The sequence below is a fragment of the Pyrgilauda ruficollis genome, unplaced genomic scaffold, assembly GCF_017590135.1.
Source record: "Pyrgilauda ruficollis isolate IOZ18807 unplaced genomic scaffold, ASM1759013v1 scaffold349, whole genome shotgun sequence".
Classification (NCBI taxonomy): domain Eukaryota; kingdom Metazoa; phylum Chordata; class Aves; order Passeriformes; family Passeridae; genus Pyrgilauda; species Pyrgilauda ruficollis.
The window spans coordinates 49,255-69,253 of record NW_024524923.1 but is presented as its reverse complement, the minus strand read 5'-3'; the positions used below and the strand labels follow the sequence as shown (position 1 = coordinate 69,253).

Below are 19,999 nucleotides of genomic sequence, written 5' to 3'. Positions count from 1 at the left end.
CAGCAACATGACTCCTGTATAGACAGAGGAAATAATGTCAAAATTTCAGTTCAGAAGCCACAGCCTGCAAGGCACAAAGGCATGGAAGGGGGCACAGTAATGGTGAGTGCACAGCAACTGCACAAGGTGGGGCAGGGATATTGGAGAACCTCAACTACAGAAAAAGCTCATGAGGTAACCAAGAATTAACTTAGGAGACAATATTTAGGAAAGAGTAATAGTATCATGGCAGTGCTTATTATTAAACCCTCTTCCCCAGTTTGAGAAATTTACACACTCTCTGCATCAGAAATTCCAAGTTTGTACATGTACACCGCTGAAAAAACAGACACACTTCAGTATTTACAATGCATTTGATAGGACAACCACTTTATTACAAAGAACAAACAATGCTTCAAAATAAGACTAATCAACTTGTATTGTACAAAATGTCAGTTTCCTTGTAGAGGTCATTAAGTAACAGGCTGTAAGATTAAGTTCACGTCAAATTCGCTATCCTGAAATAATCAGATAACAACAGTAATACTTACAAATATATCTTCAGAGTTTATGGCATGATCATGTGCTCTACTCCAAACTACATTCAAAAGATATTGCTATAATTACTTTGAAAACACAAAGTGTAGGTTATTGTTCACTTCATTTCCACTTTCACAAGAACATTCTGAAGATGAAGCTGTAGCAGTGCCCCCCATAACTGGCACAACTGTGCTATGCTGACACAGTCACAACCTCCCTAAGGAGTTCAGTAAAACTAGACATTCCTACAATATGGATATAGTAATCTGCTAGATTTCAGCTTCTGTTACATGTCCTTTAGCAGTATCTGAAATAAATGGATAACATGGAGTCTCAAAGAGCTGGTGTCAACAGTCTTCTAAACTTTAAAATCAAACAATCAATATTTGTCTGATATCTAGTTGATAGGCAAACAGGTGGGATTTAGACATTATAAATACAGTTCTAAAAACAGACCAAAAAGTGTATTTTACAGTGTGTACCACAATTTCAGTTTAAAGTAAAACTGTGAGCAACTGAAGAGTTGCATATGGTCACTATTCAACGTTACCCGACTTGGACAAAAAAGAGAAAGTGACATCTTATGTCAAGTCAGCTGAAGAAAGCACAGTCACAAGGAAATTATACTTTCATTGAAAACGCCACAGTTTTACCCTTTGGTAGTCGTGACACACCCACTGAAAAAAGAAATTGTGCAAAGGATGTGAAACCAAGTGCAAAAAAACTCCACCCAGACACACCCAACAGGTTTTATTCTTAAATAACAACTCTACAATCACAGCTATCAACCAACAAAATCAAAGCCACAAGTGTTTTCTCTAAAGGCTTCTTTCACAGTACTAATAACAAAAACCAAGTTCTATTCTTCTAGTTGACAGTTCATTTGTATGGTACTTCAGTTATCAGACATTATTGGTAGTGAGATCCTACCTGATGAAATGGACCATTAAAACACAAATATCTTAAAGCCAGTTGACTTCAGGAAAAGTCCTATACATTCATACTATAAACAATGTTTAAAGTGAAACTGGGATATCTGTCATTGTCATAAAAACATAATGATTCTTCTCTGGAGTCAAACAACATGTGTTACTCCTGTGCCACAATTAACACTACTATAGCCATTTATGGTCCCCAGCACTTTATAGATGCTACTGGAGCATGTGATGCATTGCGATAATTAAGGCTGTACCAGCACTTCGTTATAACCCCGCTTCTCAGGGTAGCCAACATTTGGCTGTTAAATCTGCTCTGGGAGACTTGAGCTGCTAAATCTCTACTATTTTAGTGATACTTCTCTCACCAAACCAGGCACATCATTGATTTTAGTTTATATATTTACAAATGCTCTTAAAACAAATTTTACTGGAAGAGGCAATTCTACCTTGATGTATGATCTTTTGGCATTTGGGGCAAAATTAAAGTGCAAAGTATAAACTTCATTGCACAGTAAATAATTTAGATTTTATTTTAAAATAAATCTTATTTAGGTGCCTCAATCTATTCACCTAGTGACCTTGTCCAACTCAGCCATTTTTCTCTATACTTTGGTAAACATAGTTTTATATATAGATACATAAATAGCATTTAAAATGTTTACCTTTATTTCACTACCGTGAACAATTTTTATCTTTTCGCATAGGAATGAATCAACCTATTCCTAGAAGTAATGCTTGTTGATTTTATCAGCTAGCTAGATAATGTAAAATGATGCATAGTAAAAGGGAGATATTGAACTTGATTGGTAGAATATATTGGTAAAGCAAACAAGCACTTAAGAAGATTAACTGAAATAAATATGTTGAAACTTGCCATATAATATGTGCAAAATTGCTTACCATGTATTCTAAACTTTGGTTAAAATTTTCAGATGGAAGTTTTACAGAAACATTATGGAAGCAACACAAGTGATTACTAATACAGGAATGAGGTAAGTTATTATTAGTGCAAAAAGCAAGCATATGCTAAAAGCAAAGCAGATGGATTAAAAAAAAAAAAAAAAAAAAAAAAAAGAGAATGAATCTCATGGATGTTTTAATACAAGACCAGAAAGGTCTCTTGTAAACATTGGTATTTACAAGTTTAAGATTTGTACAACTACAAAAGGATCATTTTATGTAATAGTAGTGCATTTACAATGAATTTACGTTTTTTGTAATAAGAGCAATGGATAAGTTTATCTTTTTCCTTTTAAATTTTCAGGGGATATCCTTCAAGATTAAGATATTTGCTACAAATAGTAGAAAAAATCATTTCTTTACAAAAAAGTATATATTAAAATATTTATACATTTTAAGTTACTATATAATAACTGGAAATTTTTGCCTTGTACTCGGGCACCACAATGAAGAATGTGGTATAGGGAACTGAAACCAAACAGAATTTGCTCATATCCCAAATCTTATGAATTATCTATGCAAGATCTGTAGCAGTCCCAGGGACTCTACCTCAAATACTACTACTTGTGCCAATTCTTTTATTAATTTTTCACTTGAAACTCGGTGTTCTTTACATTTTAACTTATCACTACCAAAAAAAGCTGCTGGATTGAGAGTGATCCTCCTCCCCACCATCTCTGATATATTTTCTATACGATACTCATACCTGAGCAAGGCTCTACAACATCGATGTGTCAAATGTAAAAAAGGTTATATATTTTTAAGATAAAAACAATGCAAAAATAAAGTATTTGTAGCATTTACAAATAGTACAAGAGTTACATTAAACACTACATTCGAAACTTGAGATTTATTAAGTCGTTTCTACTTTGAGCCTGATGTTTTCATATCTGCAAAACAAAGGAGACATTATTAAATGTTTCATAATTTCACATGGTGTACACACTCAAACATTTTCAAACAAACACTATTTCAGAGTTGTAGGATATAGACAATGGTCAAAACCCCTGCCAAATAAAGGGTTAAAACAGCACTGAAATACTGAACATCACAGAAGACAACTTCTTCATTGTTACTCCCCATCTTAGAAAAGCACATATTAGAAACCAAGCAGTGGAGCATTCAACAGCAGGGTTCCAGCCCAGCAGCTGAGGTCAGCTACCCCCCCCAGCACAGTTCCCTGCAGCCCGAGGTGGGGGGCACTCTGCCCTTCCTACCTTCCTCTGTGCCCACAGCACCTCCTGCTGAGCAAAGCCAGCTCCCAACAAAGCTAAGCCAGAAATGGGAAGGAGCAGGATGAGAAGCTAGCAAAACTTGAGACCCCAGATTGGCTTACTTATGAGGCAAGACAGAACTGGCCAGGCTAACACTAATTTTATTTTCAGTGGATCAATTCCCATCCCCGTCCCCAAATCATCATGAACTTGTACAAATTCAAGCCCAGGGACAAGATGACAATACCTCTTCTGGTTGTAACACAGATTTTAAAGTGCATATGCATCACAAAAATGCACTTTATATCACCTGATGGATTTTTTTTTCCATTTAGGAGGGTGAAAAGACTGAAAAAAACCCCTGATTACAGTGTATGTCATCTATATGATGCACAAAACTGGATTACTTCTTATTAGACTGAAAAACTTCTGAGCTGAAGTGAATTCTAGGGAAGTCAGAAGCAACAACTAGAATTGCATAAAACTCCCATAAGGAACAAACCAACATTTCAAGAAGTTCACATGCAGTGCTGTGTTGGTTCTGGAAGAAATGCACAGCTCCTGCTCCACTCAAATGCTGTGTGTGACAGTGACTTTACCTTGGAGCCACCGAACCTGCGTGGCCGGGCCGTAGCCTCTCTCATTCTTGGCTGAAATCCTGAACACTATGGCAGGCCGGGAGGTGTAATCCACGTGGGCATTGGAAAGCTGGGCAGCAGTCACTATGCAGGAGGTTTTAAGACCACAGTATATCCTCATAAATACAAGCTGACTTGGATTTTCCTGTAATTGCGTGGAACGGATGGCTAAGTAGGCAGAATATTCTAAAATATTTCCAGAGGGTGAAGCAGGAGGCTCCCAAGAAAGATGAATACAGTCTACACTCTGAAGAAAGAGAGAAAAATATGATAGTATGTAGCTAACCATAAATATATAAACAATACAAAAAAACCCCAAATTCTAAAGATTATCTGAAATTTCTAACCTATCATCACCACTCTAGAGATAAGGATGTCTTTTGACTTTTTTTAAACAAGTGTGGTAAACCCCTATAGATTTAATGATGCAAGACTAGAAAATCATGGGGAAACTGTAATTAACTCTTAAAAGAATTCTTTTTAGAAAATTTCTTAAAGGATATTATATTGAGCAGAGTTAACCAAGTAAGCATTGGACACTATTTTGTATGACAATTTTGACTTAAAACCAACTATAACCAAGAGTTCTGAGATTACACCGGTGACCAGAATTTCACACATCAGAACCAGAATCAGAATTACGTCTATTTCTCACCTTGGTGATTTTGACTGTCGAAGGAGCTCCAGGAAAACCTGGAATGCACGTCTTGAATTCACTGATTTTACTGAAAGGCCCAACACCACAGCCATTAATTGCAGCAACTCTGAATCTGTACACTGTGCCTGGAAACAGATCTTGTTTCTTAAGTAATCTGTAGTCTGGTACATCTGCACCTTCCGTCTGAAAATAAAGCAACATTTGTGCTAATTTTTAAAATATTATAAACACAATTAGCCTAAAAAAGTATAAAGTGTTAAGCTGAGATTAATAAAGTTTAATTGAAACTGAAACTCTATTTAATACTGCTGTACTTACATCAGAATTTTTGAAAAGATTTTGACTGACACAGTATCTCACCTCAAAACAGCTATGTAATATGCAATGTATTACATGTCTAGACCAAAAGATATCCCATTTTTTCAGTCATTGAAATTAAACTGTGCCTTGTGGTTATTTTTACTCAGGAAAGTTAAAACAAAGTAGCATTTACAACTATATAAGTTACAATTAGTTAACATAATCTTCTGTCCTAAAAAATACTTTTATTTCAAAAGTAGTTATTCCAAACATTAGGGGCTACAGTACAATGTGTAAGTAATCAAAATGGTTTTAAGGAAAAGCACAGTAAGTTAGTAACAAACAGCTTTCTGAAACATGATGTGCTACCATACTTCCATGACTAAAATATGCATTGATGCATCACTGATCCTTACAGTGGAACTATTTTCCTATAGAATAATGTGAAAGAACATTATTCTATAGGAAAACAGAATTAATGTAAACACTGTACAATGTTGTGTGCTCTTTAAAACTAAGACTATTTGTAGTGAAGTGCTTGCAAAGGAAGGCTTCTGTTATTTTGTTTCTGTCTCAAGAAGACACAATTTTTGTTTCTAGTTAACGAGGACATCACTATTTTACACTTTTAACCATCAAAACTGTTACACTTTTGCAAGTTTCACACTCATAATTTTCATGTATCCACTTACATGTACCAAATATTAAATTAGAAAGACCTAACAGAAAAGCCACTACAGTTCCAGATCTACTATTTTTAAACAGCCTAAGCCTATTTTTATTAGTATCTTTAAGAATTTTTATGCAAAGATTCTGGGAATAGAGAAGAAACTGAAACATTTCAATGCTGGACCGAAATGACATATTAAGAAACTGTGGGCGTTTTAGTTTTTAAGAATTTTACTGGCTTGAAAATTTATAAGTTTAAAATTGTTTTCTAAGGCAAGAAATAAAAAAAGAATCAGCAATAGCAAAATAAGATATTTTGTACTATCATGCATAAATAACAAAAGAAATTATTCTAGTTTAGGAAATAGTAAAAAAGGTGAGAAAAATACATTAAGAACTACTGGTCATAAAATACAACTCCTACAAGCACCAGATTCTGCTGCAGTATTAGAAAATCCCATATTTTGTTGTGAACTATTCAAGCAACAAATTCTAAAACAGGTATGTGCAAGTTATACCAGAGAAGCAGCAGCTACCTTGCTATTGATGTTCAGTGTTTCCTCTGGCAGCAAGTAGAACTGGCTCACCACAGCACTGTTGTTCTTAAAAATTCCCACATCATACCACCGGCGATCCCTGGTTTTCACTGGTGCCGGTGGCCTCTGGGGAGCTCTCTAGTATTTGAAGAACACGTCATGTAGATTACCCACACTTCAATGCCATGGAAAAAAATGTCAAGGCTCTAGTATATGTAAGAGACAACCCCCTTTTATACCAGTGTTACTTTCTTATGCTTCAAATGAATATGCATGTATTGTTAAAATACTGTGCAAAACCAACCAGTTCTTATACATTTACTCAGACACAGTCTGTCATTTAAAAAGTAACAGTTGGGATGTCACATCTGATATTCTGAATGGGGCAGGGAAGAAGCTTAAAGCTGCAGAACTAGGTGTCTGTAGCAGCATGTAGTTAAGAGAAGGTTTTGACCTTCTCTCAGAGGTCAAGAAGTTTCCCAAGGTGGTCCAACATCAGCAGCTCCCCCTGGGGCTCAGCTGTACCTCAGCCCCACGCTGCTCTTTGTCAGGCACTGCAGAACTCGCCTGCAGCTGAGAACAGCCCTCTGCTGTGGCGTGGGGCCATGGGGATGGAGGGCGTGCAAACTGCTCCTGACTGACCCAGTAACACAAACTGGCTTTCTTGCTGGTCTCCAGGCACCAGGGAGGGCACTTGCACTGTCAGGTGCCCCACACAGACAGGCCATGATCCTGCTAGTATGGAAATGGGGCAGGAGCTGCAGCTGCTCTTGGCAAAAGCACCCCACCCTTTGGTAGCAGCTGCTTCTCCCCAGCCTTAGTTCCTCGCTTTTGGTGGCAACAGTGGCACCTTGGGTTTGTGTATTAAGTTGTAAGCAGGTGAAATAGGAAGCATTTACTTTTTCAGGCAGTATTTACAGCTTGCATAGTCAGTCCCCATCTCCTCTAGGGAAAAACATCAAGATGTCAGTTCAGTTACGTTTCAAATCTATAGAATCAGCAGCTAACACTAGTCTGTTCTAATACATATTTCATTCTAAATTCAGTTGTGCATACAGGAAAATTTTTTACATTTGCACATCATGCAGCAGAGACCATTCCACTGTGCCAGTTGACAAAAACGATTCAACAGCTGAAACACGTACTTGGATCTCCTCCCAACTACACAACTGCTACTTAGACTCACATGTAACCCACACAATGCAATTAGTTTTACAACAGATATGTTTACCCCTGTATTATTCACTCCAAGCTCAAAATAAACACTGCTTTTCTTTCAAAAATATAATTAAAGGAAAACAGAAGAGCCCTTACAACTAATCAACAGAACAATAGGTAAAGGAATTTGATAATACTTTTTCAGACTTACAGAAGAGTGTGAATCATTTGTCTGTCCAGTACTGACCCTTGTTGAAGGCGTGACATAAGCAGTTTCAGCAGCTAAAAATAAAACATTAAATTTTAAAAACGGAAGCAATAGAAGAAATTTAATACAAAACCCACAGAGTATGAAAGTTGACCTCAACAGCCATTTACAAGTATTTGTTGCACAAGAACGTCTCAGACTTCTTTTGCATGCAGTTCTATTTATAACACAAACTAATTCTGGCTTCTATCAAATTCACAGAACAATTCTGAGAGTCTGGCATTGGAGGTTGCTACAGATAATACAAACAGAAGGCAGGACTCAGAAAATCCTAAAAAGTGACAGGATTATGAAATCAATATAAAATATTTGTGAACAAATAATCTAAATACCAGATTGAGGCACATACTGGGGACATTGTATGAATAGTCTAAGTGTGAATTCTTAATCTGATTGCAGTTTTTCTGACATCAATACAGTCTGAATTCTGAACATAAGCAGTTAAACTGCAAACAACCTTAACAAATGGGAACAGAGCATTCATTAAATTTAACACGGAATCTTTAAAGAAAAAAAAAAAGATTAACCACACGACTAACACATGGGAGTATTAGTATTCTATGCTTGTGTTCCTGGGTTTTGCTCTTAAAATACCATACTGCTTGGTAAAAATCACACTATACACACAACATCAATATGAGAATACAGTTCTTTAGTTAACACTCAAAACAATAACAAGCACTGCCTGTGGATATTTGTCAAAAACAAAACTTGAAAAACTACCCATTTATGTTCTGCATTGCTGCTTATTTTGGGTATTTCCAGCAGATTGTGAAGAGGCTAGCACATTAGACCAGCTGGCCACACTAACTGGCCATATTTATTACAGAGGTCAGTTGCTTAAAGTCAAAATCATCCAAGGTTACCATTTTAGTCTTTTGCTGACTAAATAGACAACCACTGAATGAAAGTAAATGTGCAACGAGCAGCAAAGCAGGCTACCACTGATATTTAGAAAATGGACCTATGCATAAATGAAGATTTGTAACGTACAGGAAACATGGTGATTTACAAATGCATAGAAGGAATATCCTGATTTTAAAAGATGTATAAACCCTAGCAGAGATCATCCACGCTGCACAAGGTCTTCAATGCCCAAAGCCCTGTCTACATCCCAGGTACTACTCAAGATGGGAATCCCACCACACTATAGGAACTCTGATGGCCTTAGAAATATATGGCTCAAAATACAGTATGTGAAACACATTTCAAACCTTCAGATTTTGAATTGAATGTTGTTAGTGAAGTTTCATCTTTAACAACTGCCCCATTTGTACTTGATGATTCAGTTTTAACAGCCTGCTGGGTTACCATAGTTTGTGTGCTGGAGACAGTACTGGATACAGAAGCATCAGGATTTACACTTTGTTTGTCCAAGTCATGTAATTCGCCTACATTTGCTGATGACTGAGCACCTTAAAAAAGAAGAAAATATTAGCAAGAATTCAATATTGATAACACACCAAATCTCATCTTGGTCTAATGGATTTAGTTTAATATAAAGCCTGAGTTTAGCACAGAATTAGGTTAGAACAGATCTGATTATATTGATTGCTAATGCTTTCTTTATGTTTATAACTGAACAGGAGTCTGTCTCCACAGTCATAAATAGGTGTATGTAAACAGTTATTTTAAGCTTGCTGGTTTTTATGTATCTGGTCACAAAAAAAATAATTTGGGAAAAAAACCCTACTAAAATAAAACATCCACACAAATCAGCATCATAGATTTCTAACAATCAATTTAAGATTAACCCCTGTAGAAGTCTGTTTCTCACTTAGCAATAAGAACCAAAATTTCCACATTTAATTAAATTACACTGTGAAGAAAATAAAAAACTACCTATAAAATATAAAATTACACTGTGAAGAAAATATAAAACTACCTATAAAATACGCTGAGATCAAATATAAACAGATCAGGTGATTAAGCCTGGATTCACTACACTGAACTCAAGGCACTTCAGTGAAATGCATAAATCAGAGCCTTGTCATCTTTTACTTCCTCTACAATCAGCGAGAAACATGCTTGTCTCTACATTGCCTGAAATTTTACATCAGCCAATAGCTTTTCACTGCTAACAGACAGACACAGTGTCTGTTTGGAGTTACCATCACCATAATGTTGTAAAATGTCATATGTCCCTTTTTACTTGATGCTAAAAATGGCTATTAATGTTTAAATAGACAGATTTTCCATAATAATAATTAATATATGGAGAATTTCATGTACCTTGCAACACTTCAGACAAGTTAAGATTTCAATTTTCTTTGTATCTTCCAAAAATACGTTCAGTAATAACTAACACAAGATGGGTTTCATACACTACAAAGGACTCTTAAATAATTTTAAACTACAAGACAGAAACAACATTATTTTATGTTTTTGAGATGAATTTTAACTCTCACTTTTTTTTCCTCTATTTTTTTTCTATAGTAATCTTACTTGAAGTACAAACAGGCAAAAGAGAAGGGGCATTTGATTCTTTGAATCCTGCAGCATCTGTGTGGTTTTTCATAGTCTCCTGTGTAACCTTGTTTTCAGGTGCTGTAACCTTTTCTTTTCCTTCTACTTTTGAACTGGATGAAAGGGCAACTTGGACCTAACCAAAACAACACATTTGTTAATGTTAAACTGCGAAGTTCAGAAATTTCAGTTGCAAACATGGCATGAAAATGCTTGCTCATAAACAACAATATAAACTCCTCCAATAATTCCTTCTAGTACTTTAAATTAGACCAAGAAATCAATCTCTTAATCCTTATCTTAGTCACTATAAAACAAAGACTCAAACACAGAGTTGACTTGGAACAGTCACACTAAATTTTATCGTTACACGGCATTTCATTGCTGTGTATATTTAGTCTGCTGGGGGGACTTTGGGCAATGGGGAAAATCACAATTACAGAGGCTTTCAACCTTTGCTTTCCTGACATGTAGTTGAGATATTTCTACTCTTAGTGAAATTTAAAGTATTTCTACATGTGTTTTCTCCAGGAATACATTATGGATCCCATACAGATCTCGGACTTTACACAATTAAGAAATGATCCAAAGTTCTAAAAACGGGATCCTGTAGCCAGAGTTTGTCCTCATTATTTCTGTTAAATTGGCGAAACAGAGGAACATGTACAACTGCACACCACAGATAATAACTGGATTTAACCTGCTGTAGGAACTTACAAATAAGCAGACTAGCATAAAACTAAACTAGACTAACAAAGAAGGAATATGCCCTATTCTTTTTGCTTCCCACATTAATGTCACCAACATTCTGAGGATGAATAGTATTCCTTTTGGTATCAGACTCACAGTTGGCATTGTGGAAGACAATACAGTTGCAATTCCCCTTTGCATTAACAAGAAGAGGACTTGAAAGATTTTGTCTCAGTCATTAAAGCAAGAAGTATGTAAGAAAACAGACAACTACTTCAGCAGGTGTCTTTCTTTTTGTTTTATTTGCTTTTTCTTTTTTTTTTTTCTAAAACCTAAGAAGTATACAGGGAGTTTTAAAACTGAAGTTTTAAACTTCAGTTCTGGCAGTTCACTACCTTGCCACACTGTTTTGACACTGAAGCATTTTTCAGTTTACACTTACATTATTAGGAATGGGATTATTTGTTTGGCTGGGATGATCCACCTTCATTTCTGCATAAGGGATGCTAGGCAATGATTGTAGACTCTGATGGAGAGAACAGCCACCTTGCAAGTAAACAAAAGTAAATTCCCATCAGTTATGTAAAACTTAATATTATGATGGTTTTAACCTATTTCAGTAAGAAAAAGGGAGGCCAAAGTTGCCTGAAGGAAAACTTTATAGTAAGTCTGAAATGAAACTGTATGGCTAAACAGTCAGATAAAATCCCTTCCTCATGTTTCCTTTGTCAACTTGTGCCCAGCATTCTACGTATATCTTCATAATTCAGATAGCTGGTCAAAACCAACAGAAACAAGTGAAAGGGGAGTTTGCCATAATTATGATGCAGGCATTTGGAGAATAACCAAAGAAACAGGGTCTCTCTCTCACAGAATGGTTCTTTAAAAAACAAACTCATATTTATTACTTATGCAACCCTCCAGTCTGCCTGTGCATGAGCATTAGTGTAATGTGATGACTGCTACCTTGTGAACTCAGCATGGATGTCTCAGGAACGCCAGTGTCAGGAATTCCAGCCACCGGTGGCACTGGTGAGTCAGCATGTAATTGAAGTAGATATCCTTCAACTGTAGGTACTTCATCCCACTTCAATTGAAAAGAGTTGGTTGTAGCTCTGATCAGCTGTACCTGTGATGGTGCTAGAGGTCTCTCTACGGGAAACCAATAAAACACAGATGGCATGTTACAAATTGCCCTCCCTTACCAGTTTATTAAATAGCTGCATATTGCAAGTAAAATCAGTCACTCCTTTTTCACTGATGTACAGTATATACCACCATATATTCAACAAGAAACCACTGTCAAAGGGGACAAGTCAAGTCAGAGAATTACTAAGTGTTTTTTCAAAGTGTTCAAAAATGCTCCAGTTCTGATGCTTTGCTTTTAATGGTTCTGCTGCCAGTAGGCCTTTGGGTTGTAGCTACATCACTATAGGGAATACAGAGACAAAAGATCCTTGTGCTTTCCTGAAATGTTGCAGGTAGCTCTTTGGCTCCTAAAGCTTTACATATCCCTCTAATTCATAAATGATTCCTCTTCCTTTTTGCTTGCTCTGTGTAGCTGAAGTGAGCTTTTGCTCTAACTTCTTCTGCACAGGCTGAAACTTGGACATGACTAATGCCAATGGCTTGCTCCTCTCACATGCCTCTATGCCTGACCAGGCTGCAGTCCTAAGCACACCCCTCTCCTGCACCTCTTCTTCATTTTCTGAGGGAAAAATGAAACAGGAAAAAAAAACTTCTATTCTAATTCCCTCTCTCCCAACTCAGTGTCCTGCTATCAATGCAGCTACTAATGAGTGATTAGTCTCCAGAATTCCCTTCATCCCCAGTAACAATTTGGTCCTTTCTTAGATTGAAGAGTATCTTTTTGCAGTCCAAGAGATGAGGAAGCAGCAGCAGCAGCAGTAATCCCAAGAGAAGGGATTTGGTAAAAAAAGTAAGTAGTAGCAGAAAAGATGACTAAAAAGAGGCCAGGAACCCTGAGTTTAGGCAAAACAATCTTTAGCATCTTGTATCAACTGACTATGGTATGCAGAGCAGAATTTAGCACAAAGTTTTCCCAGAGGCTTTAAAGAAGCCTTCCTAATTTTTTTCATTTTAAGTAATAGCCTTTAAACAACCAGCAGTAAAGCATGATTTAAAAACAATCTTAAAAATGTAAATACTCTTCAAATTTGCTACAGCTTTAATGTTTGATCATCAATCATGCAAGCTTTCCATATGTTAATAAAACAGAACACAGTACAAGTCTCTTATTTATTTCTGACTCACCAGTATCAAGGTACCAAAGATCTTTGCAGCAAACTTGATTGTTCCAAGCTTTTCTGTAACCATCTCTACCACTCCAGATATAGAGACGAGTGCCAACAGCTACGGCACAGTGTCCTGCTCTTGGCCCTGGTAACAAGTTACTTTTGTCCTCCTGGCAATCTGAGATCAGACCTATCCATTCTGTGGTATCTAGTAAACAAAACTCAAAGCATTTAGTTTCTAGATGTTTTCCAAAACAAGAAATAAAGATGTTAACACACTTAACTGCTCAGAAAAAAAAATAAAAAAAAATAAATAAATCACCTCTCTTTTTATAGACAGTTGCATTTAAAATAGAAGTATTATGAAGAGAAGGTCACTTTCCAATTAGTGTGCAAGATAAAATCAATTCATACAGGCTGAACTTTCTGACCTCTGGTTATCTCTCTCAGGCAAATAGATCAGAAGCTGAGAATTCAGGGATAGTACTAACATGCTTAGAAAAACCTCATTTCAGAATCTGTCTCCTGTGTTCTTCTATAAATGAAGAAGGAGTATGTACATTACTTAGCATTAAGGTTGTATTAATAAAGATTTGAAGACAAAGAAAAATAATAATTAAAATATTACTTTTCAAGTAATGTGCAAAAAACTGACAACTTCTTTACTCAGCCAGGATTGCAACTATGTATCCTGAAGTTTTTTCAAGGTCTTCAAAACAGTTACTCTACTCTGTTAAGAAAATATTAATTCAAAATACCCACTCCCAGAAAGGTAGAAACACTAACCCAAATTAAGGTAAGAAAAGGAACCAGTGCATTTCCATTCACCATCAGGAGCAGAAATTTCACCTTCTGCTGACTGTGGAACCCATCCACCAAAAACATACATTCTGAAATACAGAAAAAGAGGGAAGAGGGAAAAAGAAAAGAAACACCAATTAACATCTGGATGTGCTGCGTGCGCTCTCTCAAACTAGGACAAAAAGGAAATTTTCCAGTGTGTTACAGTTCTGGTTCACAGCAAATCTTATTTGTATCTACTGTCTTTATGAAGTACTGTTGCGGACATCTACCTCCTGAAATTTCTGAGTAAACTGACTGACTGAAAAACTCAACCGCACAAAAAAGTCCCAGAAACTTCTCAAACAACTTCCTAAAAACAACAGTTAATACTGTAACATTTAGCAAACCATCAAACTGCTAATGGTCTCCAAAAATCCCTTACATACAACAGAATTTCTGCAATATTTTACTGCAGAGCCCTCAGTAAGTCATACTAAAATGACTGGCATCATATTAAATTTTTATATACTTCAGATATCAAAATTTAAAAATATAATGCAGGCTACAAACTACCAACATTTTAAGTAAATAATAAGAAGCTAAGTTGTTGGATCAGAAGATATAAAGCTTTTGTACCTCTTTACTCCCTTGCCTCTTTCTCCTCATGCCAGCTTGTAAATTGATACAAAATGGACTGAAACCTATGTTTAAAAATCCATTTTATCAATGCTACCTGCCAAAACAAACCATATGGGCAAGAAGCAGAGTAATGAGGGACAGACTGCAGAAAAAGTGGAGAAGAGCTTTGCCTGGAACTAGTTTTGCTCTTTGAGAAGTTACTTTGCATAGCTACCTCATCTGTGTCACACACACAGAGGCACTGAAGCTTGCTCCTGACAGAGCTCAGGCCCAGCTGAGGCTGCCCCAGAATGCACAAAGGTGCTCCAGAAAGCTGCTGGTGGCTTGGGCAGATTGTCCTGCTGGATGGAAATATTGACAGCTTGCTACCCTTGAGTTAATAGTGGCACTGAAACAGCAGCAGAAAACTACTCTACAGGGCTGATATTTATACTGAGCAGTAGTGGATAAGCATCATCAATTCTCCTACTAGGTGTACCTTTCTAGAGTTGAGCTTTTAACAACAGACATACTTGTTTCCTATTACATTGGCCGTATGGAGACTGCGAGGAAGTGGTACTGTCCCTTTGGTTTCTGGTCTTGACCAGGTCATGGTTTCTAAAAGAAAGAGAATAAAATCCTCAAAAAAAATTATCTTGTTGCTACATATTTCACTACCTGGATTTTAGGAGGGAACCTACCTCTAATATTCAGCAAAGCTAAATTTCAGCTTTTTAAGATGGCTACTTTTAGAAAAAGAGTGCGATAACAAGCACTTGGAACTTCTTTTTAAAAAATCACAGGAAATATTGATAAACTAAGTGTTTATCAAAAACATAAATTATGGTTTCATTATGGTTATTCAACTTGGTTTCTTTAGAGTGTTTTAAAGGCTATGATATCTGTCTCATGGAGTACCCATAATCAGTGAGGATAATATATGCAAACAATCTATTTAATTCCAAATATTACAAAAGGTTAACACCATGGTGTGAGTCTCAATAATATCTGCACCACAGCATGCCATTAACCATTCTATACTGTAATTTTTTCCCCTCAGCCAGTAAGCACTCACTTCTACTGGCAAACCAACTCACCTATGTCAAGTTCCCAGAGATCATTAAGCCGACAGCCACACATGCCTCCAAAAACATACATCTTTGGGCTTCCCACATCTTTTCTGCAGTACACTATGGCTGTGTGAGATTCTCGGGGAGATGGCAAGACTCCTTTGGTCACAGGAATACTCCAGCCGACCACGCCAGACCCATGTTGCAGCTCCAGTTCATAGAAATCATTTAAATATCTAGAGTATTATTGTCAAAGTATGAAAAACTCACTTATAAGCATGACAACAAGTGCACTTTAAACCCTAACCACTTCCAGGTATTACTTCTGTCTTGGGAGGGTGAAGAGTTTTAAACTCTCAAAACATTTGATGCATTGTGGGCAGTACCAAATCTGAATTCAAAATGGATTTTAAACGAGAAAAAAAATAAACAGTTGTAACTTGTTGCCTCTGAGAAGACAGGTTCTCTTATTTGCTACACTGTATTACATGAAAGAAACATGAAAACAACATTTCTTGCAAAAATTGCTACATACAGACACACAATAATCCACAAAGCTGTGGGAAATACATGATGACAAGGGGTATTAGAGAGAAATTTCTGCAACTCTTCAGGCAACAAAGATAAGAAGCAGCTGTTTGTTTTCTTGTGTCTTCAGGCTGGCCAATGCACAATTAGTCATTTGTTGCTGAATCTATCAGTAAGTTATTTTTAGATAATGGTCTTTGAATCTTGGCATTCACACCAGATATCTTTTGTTTACTGAGCTTGAAATTGCCAGCTTATAGCTCAGTGGATGTAAGTGCTCTGAACTGCAGGTGAATGTGCATACAAAACTTCAGCATTATAGCACAATATAGTTTCTTACAATGGCAACTTCAGCTGTTACTGTAAAAAAATTCCAGATGAACTGATAACTGTTTTTCACAGCAATACAGAAGAAACATCCATCATGAATTCCCTGATGACTCATGAGACTCTGCTGATTAAGGTAACTCTTACAAACAAGCCATTCTTAAAAACATCACCCAAAATACCAGGAGAAATACAAAAGCCTACTCAGGTTTCCCTACAAAAGTGTCAGAGCTATCACTCAGTGTTCCATATTGCGGGATTAGCAGAAGGAATACTTAACCTTCTTCGCATGTAACCCTTTCACTGCACAAATAATCCAACTTTGAGTACTAGGCAGGACAGCCTGCCTAGAATGTACCTTTTCAAAGCTGTCAAATCAAATTATTTGTTTTTAAAGCCATTCAATTCAAAGACAAATCACCATACCTGGGAACATTATTATTTGAATCTTCACTTTCATTTGCCAGGCCACCAAATAAATAGCACTTGTTACCATACAAAGAAAAGCTGTGGCCAAGCCGAGGACAGGGTGGTGATCCATTTGAAGGAGCTTGAGGTTTTACTTTTTTCCAGAGCCATCGACTTGCCTTGAAGACAAGAAAAATTTATTTAAAAATAATTTCATTGATAATCTGTCATAACAAATAGAATTCATATAATATTAACAGTTATATATTTTCTGAATGATTTTTAAGGGAATACTGAGCTTTTCTTAGGACATTCACTAAAAGGGATATGTAAGAGCTAACCTTAATAAAATACTAAATATATCATACTTTATTTAGACTAGATGAAAGTCTCCATATCAAAGTTATTTAGAATAAACTTTAAATTCTTAAGATGGAAAAAAATCTTCTGAAGAAGAGCAAAGATCATCTAAATTTCCTCTGCAGTTGGTAAAATAAAATGTGTTTCTTCATAAACAGATAAATATAGTAGTCCTGAAAATCAAAACATATTAATACATTTCCTACCTGCAATTCATATAAATCATTGCTGTATCTTCCATATTCAACCATTCCTCCAAAAACTAGTATTCTGGTACCATCACAAACAAATCCATGTGCTGCACAGCCTGGAGGAATATCTCCCCTTACAGCAGGAAGGAACCATTGATTCGTAACTATAGTAGGAAATAAAAAGCCAAAACCCAGAAAAATAGATTAGAAAAATATTTCAAACACTGAACATGTATTTTTAGACACCTCTGCTTTCTAAAGAATTACCTTTTATCTGCAGATAACTAAGGCTATTTGCGTCACACTAAATTTTAAATGAATTCTTATTTTCTTTAATAACAAGAAAAGCAAACACCTCTATCAAACCAAAGTTGCTCAGTACATGAATGAGCCCATGAGGTCACTGCAACTGTCAGTCATGAAGGGTCATCCAGCAATTTAATAGACTTGCCAAGAATAGAGGCTAATGAGGAACACAAGTGCAGTTCCACACAAAAGAGATAACCACGCTAACTCAGAAGGAGCTAGCCCTAGAAACAGAATTATTAGAGCTACAGCAGCATGGCACTGTGCCTGGACTTAACAGCCCTATTCAAAAACTAATTACACTGTTCTGGGACCCATTTTAATATCCAAAGAGTGGGAGAGGAGAGGCACAGAGCCAAGAAAAAGCAACTGAGACTGTCTGATCCAGCAGCATAGTGACGCCTAAACTGTTCTGGAATTTAAGAATTACAGGGGACAATGTCTTCGTTTTCCTACACCTTTTTATGAGCACGAAGAGGAGAAGCAGGAAATTAGAAGCTTCCAGTGAGCGTTGCTGCAGGGGATTAAGATGCTCTCACTGTGTGCCAGCTCCTCAAAAATCATCACGTGCACAGCAAGGGCCATGGATGACATCCCACACTCGGGCAGCTCAGGTCATAACCCTGCATCTTAAACCCCAGAATAAAAAAGGTCAGTTTGGGCCAAGCACTCATCCAGAAACTGGAGCAACTAAGTCATGATGCTTTTTGTTACTGCTGCAAAGGGGAAACACCTTAAGCAGAAAGTCTGGGAAGAAAAAAAAACAAGTCACGATAAGACTCATTCAAAAGGCATCCGTCAGAACCTCTGTTCTGATAGCATATCTATGTTAAGAGTTTTCTTTGGATTATTTGTTAGAACAGAAAGGTTAAGAGATTTTTGCGTTTCTCTGTCAGAAATGTGATTTAAGCATAGTAGATCTTTAAGCTATCTGAGAAAAGTCTGCCTGAAAAACCTCAAGCAGCCAACACTGTCTGACTGAGAAGCACAGATCAGTCACTGAACTCCCCCGTCTCGGCCCAAGCCCTGAAATTACACGCAAGTTTTCCAGCCTCATCCAGCATTCCGTACTGTAACTATTTGGGCATCTGATCTTTCATAAATAAAATCGGTCTTGGGCAGCTTCCTGTTTGGAAAGGCTCCCGATGCCAACATGTTCACTTTTCCAAACAAGATTCCCATTCCAGCGCATTCGGCTCTCGTGAGCTGCCGCCACCAGAGGGAAGGAGGGGGATCCGGACACTCGCAGGGACTAATCCCGCCTGCCGCCATTCAGCCGCGACCTGCCAGCGAAGAGAGCCTCCGCATCCCTGCGCAACAGCCGGGCACGGCAGAGCAGCCGCGACACGCACCGGGCCATCCTGCCGCTCGCTTTTCCCCAGCAAGGAGCACCAACCCCGCAGCACCAGCCAGGGCGCAGTACTACCCCAGGGAAGACCCCTGGCCCAGGCGTATTTTCCGCCCCGCCATTTCGGCTCCGGCCAGCTCCTCAGCCCGCCCGCCGCCCCCTCTGCCGAGCTTCCCGCGGGCAGCGCCGGGGGAGGACGGGAGGCCTGGGGGGTCCCGGCGCCGTGAGGAGCCCGGTGCCACCGGCGGTCGCATACGGGACAGCCCCGCCGCTGTCCCCCCCGCTCCGCCCGCCCCGCGGCGGGGCCCCGCCCCGCGCACCCGTGTTGTAGACGTGCAGCTCGTCGGCGATGCCCTCGTTGCCGCCGCCGAAGATGATGAGCAGCTCTCGGATGGCGACCGCGCGGTGCCCGTGGCGGGAGCGTGGCACCGGCCCCGTGAAGGAAGACACCCGCCTCCAGCTCAGCCCGGCGGCGGCCGCCGCCATCTCAGCGCCGCTCCCACAACGCACCGCGCGGCCGGGGCAGCCCGCCGGGGAAGGGGGAGCGCTGACGTGAGGGCGGCGGGTCCGTGTCCCGCCCCGCGGCCTCCTCCGCCGCAGCCCCGGCTCGGCGCGGCCCCCTCCGCTCCTGCGGCGCCCCCGGGCCCGGCCGTGCTCCGCCGGGATCCCTGTGGAGGGGCTCCATGCCTGCAGCGCACGCCGCCCGAGCGGGCGCGGCGTGGGCTCCTCTGCTTGGGGCACCCCCTCTGCCGCCGAGCCCTCAGAAACGTGTAGCATGTTCTCTTTTTTAA

General features: G+C 38.5%; 1 protein-coding gene across 2 annotated transcripts; it reads right to left on the bottom strand.

Moving 5' to 3' along the window:
- Positions 1-349: 349 nt before the first annotated feature.
- On the bottom strand, positions 350-19,987 carry HCFC2 (host cell factor C2). 2 transcript variants are annotated; one of them, XM_041475286.1, is made up of 16 exons: positions 19,529-19,987; positions 17,570-17,718; positions 17,022-17,182; positions 15,768-15,976; positions 15,204-15,288; positions 14,056-14,159; positions 13,289-13,477; positions 11,981-12,166; positions 11,457-11,560; positions 10,304-10,460; positions 9,073-9,273; positions 7,802-7,872; positions 6,433-6,570; positions 4,925-5,110; positions 4,231-4,516; positions 350-3,307 (listed from the first exon to the last, which is right to left on the bottom strand). In XM_041475286.1, exons 1-16 carry the CDS (start codon positions 19,983-19,985, stop codon positions 3,282-3,284), a joined length of 2,709 nt encoding a protein of 902 aa, XP_041331220.1. In that variant the 5' UTR covers positions 19,986-19,987; the 3' UTR covers positions 350-3,281. The 2 variants fall into 2 exon arrangements, with proteins under 2 accessions (XP_041331220.1, XP_041331219.1); XM_041475285.1 differs by lacking the exon at positions 350-3,307 and having other exon boundaries at positions 3,336-4,516.
- Positions 19,988-19,999: the final 12 nt, after the last annotated feature.